The sequence below is a fragment of the Salmo salar genome, chromosome ssa15 (genome assembly GCF_905237065.1).
Source record: "Salmo salar chromosome ssa15, Ssal_v3.1, whole genome shotgun sequence".
NCBI classification, from domain to species: Eukaryota; Metazoa; Chordata; class Actinopteri; order Salmoniformes; family Salmonidae; genus Salmo; species Salmo salar.
The window spans coordinates 93157060-93164721 of NC_059456.1; the positions used below are offsets into that span (position 1 = coordinate 93157060).

The following is a 7662-nucleotide window of genomic DNA, read 5'->3' on the forward strand; positions in this document are numbered from 1 at the left end:
TGTGTGTGTGTGTGTGTGTGTGTGTGTGTGTGTGTGTGTGTGTGTGTGTGTGTGTGTGTGTGTGTGTGTGTGTCATATGTGCAGTCGTATGTGCACAACACCGGCCCGAGGTCAGGTTGAACAGTGTAGTTGTCAAGAATTTTTGTTCCGACAGCCAGTCTTACTTGTTTACTATTTACTGCGGAAGTGAGCATCATTCCCCCCGAACAGACGGTGCAATTAAGAGAAAAAATGTCAATTTAGTGCCTTTGTCTTTATGGCAGTGTCTAGACTGCTAGAGTGGCGATTCCATTTAGTGGGCACTAAAGAAGGATCCCGTACCTCTTTCTTTCTCTGCGTTTCTGAAATGTAGCCTAGCTTGCATGTTGTTGTTTGTGTCTAACCCTGTGCATGCTTGCAAAAGCTCAAATATGCACTCCGATATGAACGTACCCCTCAACAGTCTCCCTCAACTTTTTTGTCAGAAAATGTTTGCGTAAAAAGGGAAGGCCTATTCCTAGATGACAATAGTTGATATACATAAATACCCCGATAAATACCCCACTAACAAAATAACCATTCAGGATAGAAACCCCCACTCAAATCCCTAAAAAATACCACCAGATAGACTTAATGGTTCAAAATAAAATCTAAGACACAAAGGTAGGCAGATGTTTTGGCAATACTTTTTCAACCATTGCCTACCACTCTTAATCAATGACCTTTAAAAATGACCAGCAGATAGCCATGGTCAATAATAAATCTATGACAAAATCCTCCAGAGTCTGTTTGTTGTCTATATGTCTGTTTATTTCATAGGTATCTTTATATTAATGATACACAGGAACAGCTCCATATTTTCCTCCTCTTCCATAGCCAAACACCGAGCATAAAGCAAATAATTTAAAGGAGCGTTAACGTTAAAGCTTTTAAAGTGCACCGCTTGCTTGGGCGGTGTAAAGAAAAATAGCAGCACGGAAAGGGGGTGAGAAATGAAAAATGAAATCATATTTACAATCACGAATGCACATAGTTGCATAGTCTGTACAAGGGAAAACATTATCACAAATTGTACACGTCACAGTTCTCAATGGCAAAAAAGAAGGCTGTAAATACTCTTGTGTTCAATAGTCTAGTCGAAAAGAGAATCGTGGTTTCATGGTAGGTTACACATAGGCAATACATATACCTATACAACGACCAGAGGGAAGGGACATTTTGAAATATCCAATACAGGCCTATCATTGCTTCCAAATTGTGTTGTAACATTTAATATTCAACAAATAATATACTTGTGAAATGCACAAGTAAATACACAGAATTAAAATTCGTGGTAAATACATGGAAATTCATATGAACTACGGCATATCAATGATTATGATATCACCTGTAGGCCTATATCTGAAATAGAAAATATTCTGTGCACGAAGGCTACAGGAAAATGGCGGCTTATTACGCATACATAGAGAAACCCCATATGTTGGAAATAGAAATAACCTCATCATAACATTTAGTTGCTCAACATGGCTGCTGATCTGGGCTCCTTTTTGTAACTTGAACTTTGTTTATTACTGGTGATAAGAATTCACTGAGAAAAGAGTGTCATTGACCTTTGACTATAATCATTAGGCCTATGCTTTAACACTCCTCACATGCTCACAATAGAGGGTTTCCAGAAAAATATTGCAAACGATCTCTGCTTAATTTCTTTTCTTTCATTCTTCGATTCTGAAACCAGATTTTAACCTGTCGGTCGGTGAGGTTCAGCATCCGGGAAAGCTGCAGCCGTTTCTCTTTATTGATGTAAACATTAAAGAAGAACTCCCGCTCCAATTCTCGAATCTGAAATTTGGAGTATGGACATCTCTTCTTCCTCGTGCGAGGAGTACCTGGGGTAATCAAACAGGAAGGACATGATCAGCGAAAGTTTCAAGGAATAGTTTGTCATTCACGCACGGATATTCACATGAAGTTAAAGTAGCCTAGCTAACACGTATTAACATCAACATAAAGTACGTAGGCTCTTTCTGTGAATACACTATTCAGGTATTTCTAGAAGCATTCATTTAATGGTACCAATTCTGTCAACATCCAACACTGCACGTAATAGATCCAATCAATCAGCCATAAAGACTGTTAAATTATCCCACGCACTCAAAGTGCAAAGAATATCAACTTACAAATATACAATAACAAAATGTATACGGCTGCAGTTTGCGGGGCATTCCCATGGAATTCAACTATACATTTGCACACTCCTTCATGGTTGTTTGAAATGCACATGTTTATATTAGATATTAATCCTCTTGTAAAGCGAAAATGGCAATACATCATAGTTCTGGTTAAAATCTCATGAAAAAGACGAAGTACAACGACATAAAACATCTCTACAGTTATGCTCTGATTGTGCAACATTAGGCTACACAAACAGACGCCAATGTGTGTGTGTGTGTGTGTGTGTGTGTGTGTGTGTGTGTGTGTGTGCGCGTGTAAATCACTGCAAATTCAGACATAGATATCTCAGGTCTAACCGAATGGAAAGGGGTTCTCAGTTCATACTGACCACAATGTACGCATACCCTAATTCATAACTAAATGCAATACACATAGATGTAGCATTGATGCTAACACAAATGTAGCTATATAGACTGCATTTGGACAGAATGTGTTTTCATACTCAGTGTTGGGGAAGCTAATATAGTTTACCAAGCTATCAACTACTTCACACTGGAAGAACTTAAGATACACTAAAACTACCCTTAAGATACATATAGTTAACTTAACTGAAGTAACTTTGAAAAAGTAGTTCACTTCATGCAAACTACTTCGTGAAAAAGTGTCATACCTTAATCTGACTACAAATGACAAGAACAGGTCACTCTGAAGTTAGATGTTAACATAATGTGTAATTTAGCTTATTTAACCCCAAAACTATGTTTCAAGGGAAAATCCGGTAGGTGGTCTGATGCCGAAAAAGAAAGAAAATTCTTGCCTACTTCACCCATCATTTATTTTAGCCAAAACAGTAGTGTGTAGTTCCAGTAGTTAGCTACACCGCTACATGGTAAAACAGTAGTGAGTAGTTCCAGTAGTTAGCTACACCGCTACATGGTAAAACAGTAATAAACTACTGAAAACAGTACCAAGACTTTCATTTATTTCAACGACCAAGCTACAGCAAATTTGAATGAAATGACTAGTTGAACTAACCTACATGTAGTTCACTACTCCCCAACACTGTTCATACTGCCGTACAGAGCTCGAACTGCAGACACAAGCATGGTCCAGATATGGACACAAACACATAACCGAGTCTCTACGACTGATTTCATTTGTCTCCAGATACATATAAATAGCCTAGATGGATACTTATGGAACCTGTCATATGGTCAATAGCTGAATTAACAATACTAGTTTGCCTCCAAGTGTACAGGGCTAATAATCTCCCAGCATCTTTTAGTAGGGTTAGTTTGCATGCAAGCTGCTAAAAGAAAATTAACAAGATACCAAAAGCAATGTTCTGCCCAATTGGTTTTTACTCACGACAGACCAAGGAGAAAATCCCTTAAAAAGCCCAACGCAAGTTCATGATCAAAGTTAGCATTTGTCACAATAGCGCGCTCTTAAAATTTCACGGACTCTAAGATAGAAGCGTCTGTGTATAACATGCTTTTTTTTCAAAGCACTTTCCCATCGTAAAAAGTATTCTCGTTGTAAGAAAGAGCTTTGTAGGTTATAATAAAATCCTTTGAATGCTTATTAAACTCCACATAAAATCTGACCGACAAAACACTCGGCTAGTCCCTTAACCTTTCCCCATTTACAGCTTCGGTACCTACTCGAGTGGCTGTTCTTGCTGGCACTGCCGTCCTTCGTGGCTGAAGAAGTACACGAGCCCGAATGTGTATGTTCCTCCTCATCCTCTGGGTCCTTGTCCTGGTCTGGGGCGCCCAGTAGAGCCGCTGGCTGCTGGGACTCTGTTTCCAGTTTACTAGCCTCGCTCTTATGTAAACAATTCTCTGCTGACTGATTGTCCGCGCCGCAGTATGCGGTCTCGAAAAAGCGGTCGAAACCTTGAGGGAGGACGTTGTTTTTCCCCACGCCGGGGTAGAACCCTGTGGAGGAATGGTTGGAGCTGGGATGGTGGTGGTGGTGGTGGTGGTGACTGTACACACTCTCGTTAGTTTTCATAAGCATTTCTGTCATGGTGGATGACGGAAGACAGTCCCTGTGCACCAGATCCTCTCCAGAGTAGCATGATGCATAATTGCTTCTATTGTGCCATTTACTAGAAGGGTCCAATCCATAGGAAACTTCCCGTACCGGCTGCACTTGAGGCAGATTTGAGGAATATGGGTAGGTTATCTGCCGCGACGAGGCCTGTGGAAGAAACGTAGAGACGGCGGAAAATTCGGGGACGTAGTAGGTGCAGTTCGGGAGGTAGATGTTTGAGGCGCAGCCCGTTCTGTCCCCAAACTCGGATGTCCGGTCTTTGCGCGTCTGGGAGCAGAAGTTTCCCAGATTCACCGAGTTAAACATCTTTCCCCCGTACTCCGTACTATAGATAAATGTTTTGGATTCGAACTGCAGAAGGGGAAAATTTAGGAAGGCAAGATGACGCGCAATCCGTCTAAGTCGCCAAAGACACGTGATCGAAAGTAGATATTGTCATATATCAATTTGGACCACTTGGATGTGTAGTAGTTCACTTAGCTAAGATCTAGGAGGTTCAAACGATTCATTTAAACACCACAGGAGCACTAAGAAAACCAGTAACATAATCCTGTTTGTTGGTTTAGGCTATGGCAATTATAAAGATAAGCTTGAGTATGAGGCTATTTATGTATGAGTGGGCTAGGGTAGCATAGTTTAGCATGTGATATAGCAGATTAAATTTGATTTTGAATTCTACAGGTAAGACCTTACTATTATTATGACTATTATGATTATTATTACTACTAGTACCATAGCATAGTATACTACATGTTGTATATTGTACAATAGCATATAGCCTACTGGTAGACACCATCATTTACTCTCACACATTGTAATGTATGACTAAACACTACCAACAAAGTGTACCGAGATCACCGCGAAGTTAAAACAAATCCATGCTTTACAATGAGACCAAGATTCCAACACCACACTCGAAGCGCCCCTGTTTTGAAAAGTGTGTTTTCACACATAGCCTAGCAGGCTTTATGCGATTATAGGTAAATATCTATCGTGAATCTATGACTAACCTCTCTGAAACTGCTCCTCACCAAGGCAATGATTGTGACTGTTTTTGATTGATATAGATGTTGTCTTGCTTAAGATATTGCAGTTTTGAAACGTGGGGTATTTTTCATCTAAACCACTTTTATAGCCTATATTTACATTTTTAACAGACACTAACAGACTAACATTTCCCTATAAGGAAAAAAACATTAAAACTCACTGTTCAAAATAAACATTTTGAATACGCATTTGGCTACATTCACGTGTTTGAGGGACATTTTTCTATTGAAGTTTTTCCCCCGATGGTATTTTATTTAATCAAGACATGGCCTTGATGGAAGCCTATATCTTTGGTGTTGTCTCAAAATAAATGTGAACTAAACGGGAATAAAACAAGGATACACAACATACCATTTAGGGTACCTTAGTTCGACAAAATCACACATTTTCTTCATTCATTTCCTTTCTCTTGGATCATGTTAGAGCTGGAGGAGAATAGCCGAGAAACTCAAGACCAAGGTTCCAGGCTGAACGTGGAGGAGAGAAGAGCACAAGTGAAATTTAACCTTGGTCGACGACGGCTGTCAAAACAGCTGTAATCCACCAACCGCAGAGTGTAAAATATAAAATAATCTTAACTTTGAATTGCAGAAATGAACAGTGTTTTAGAAAATGATAGTCTACTCGAGAGGTAACCTAGCTAGATTTAAGCTAAAAGTCTACAGGAGGCCATTTCTTTTGTTTTGAATAAGGCTTGAGGACCTATTTCTGCTTAGGCCCTACAGTCTCACTGGGCAAATGAATCGATTTGTCATGGAATACTTTCACTCTGACAGCTGTTGAGAAATAAGAAATACTTTACTGTATGTATATCTTTAGGACTACATCGTGTAACTTCTGTACATAGATGCCCGATAAAATATGCATTGTTTTCCGGAGAGAAAACAAATCTCGTTATTGATTCGTTTTAATAGTGCTCCCAGACAGGACATACATTGGTTATTACCTTCAAAATATACATGACGCCTGGAATCCCCATCACAAACTCGGCTAGGCCATGTGATCAAGTAAAGGGATGTATGGTATTTAAATCCTGCAATTGCATTTATTCAAACAATACCTCCGTGTGCGATTTCTCTTATGTGGAAACTTTCACTGTTGTTGAATCACGTGATCCGTACTGGCCAATCATCAATACAAAGAAAAACTATGATCGTTATATTGATTATGATAAATATCATTAACTTCCTCTGTTCCAAAATATGTTTTCTGAAGGGTAATCTGTATGCAAATTATATAATTGCATAGCCCAAACCCTATTGTTTCAATAGTTTCAACGTTTAAGATTACGAGAGTATGTAATCATGTAGGTGCATTTTGGTAGTCGCCTTAAAGCACATTATAGAAAACCCCACATCACGTCTGCTGTTCCATTTAAACCATCAGAAAGAATACTACTATAATAAATAGGCCCAGGTATTTTGGAGAGAGGTATGTGGCAGTGGCATTGACATATATTTGTTTACAGACCCCTTTCAGAAGATTAAAGGTTGAAGTACACGATGCCTGCATCCAAGTACAAAGAAAGCAGACAGCTGCCTAGACACAGCACTTGAATTTGACCACTAAAATCCTCTACGTGCCTAACCATAAAACGCCCAATGGCTGTAAGAAAAAGCTAAATCCCTTTGTTCTATAGAACACAATAAAGTGAGAGGGAGAGTAAGGAGTTAAAAATGAGTGAACACTAATAAGTTCTACCCTACACATATGAAGTAGTCTAACCATGCAGTCATACTGTCGTTTTGGATTCTATATGAAAACACAAAATGGACAATTCCACGTCACACCACAAGGGACGGCTAAAAGAAGTTGAAAGCATTTTCGAAAATATCTTATGTTGGACAAATGTTACTTAGCTACCATTAGTTAGTCTGGCTATTTAGCCTAGAGCGCAGTGAGTCAATTCCCTCTCGTTCGGGCTTGTAGCGTCTAATATTGTAGCCTAATAGAACATGGTGAAAGTTTGGATCCTATAATGACATTCAAAGACTTTGCATACCATATTGGGAAACCATTGGAATATCATGACGCATGACCATAAACTATATGGATATAATTCAGGCCCTGACAGAAGTATATTGCATTATATAGGCCTATTTAATTATTCAGGTTTAGACAATCCATAAACGCACACAAAGAAGCGATAGCTCGACTCTCAAATGCATAGGCCTAAAGCTACCATCCAGTTTTAGGAAGGCTTAGTATTCATATTCTGCAAGGAATTCTATATCTTGGATAATTAATATCACAAATCATGATTGGATTATAATAGCGATTTTTGCTCAAGGCACTTTGCATTATTTAGGAGAAGCGCGCCTCAAGAACTGATAGAATACGTTTAATTGGGAACTTCATACATTCCAAAAAGTAAACTAGTCGAAAACATAATAATAAACCATT

At 39.0% G+C, this 7662-nt stretch overlaps 1 protein-coding gene across 2 annotated transcripts; it reads right to left on the bottom strand.

Moving 5' to 3' along the window:
• Positions 1-768: 768 nt before the first annotated feature.
• hoxc11ab (homeobox protein HoxC11ab) lies at positions 769-4618 on the bottom strand. 2 transcript variants are annotated; one of them, XM_014146890.2, is made up of 2 exons: positions 3819-4613; positions 769-1868 (listed from the first exon to the last, which is right to left on the bottom strand). In XM_014146890.2, exons 1-2 carry the CDS (start codon positions 4516-4518, stop codon positions 1636-1638), a joined length of 933 nt encoding a protein of 310 aa, XP_014002365.2. In that variant the 5' UTR covers positions 4519-4613; the 3' UTR covers positions 769-1635.
• Positions 4619-7662: the final 3044 nt, after the last annotated feature.

What these genes read in the sequence shown, in the direction of transcription:
- hoxc11ab (XM_014146890.2), bottom strand. Translation starts at nt 4,518, where the DNA reads ATGTTTAACTCGGTGAATCTGGGAAACTTCTGCTCCCAGACGCGCAAA. An exon ending in CAGCAAGAACAGCCACTCGA is followed by an intron (nt 1,869 to 3,818) that starts GTAGGTACCGAA and finishes TGATTACCCCAG; the next exon opens with GTACTCCTCGCACGAGGAAG.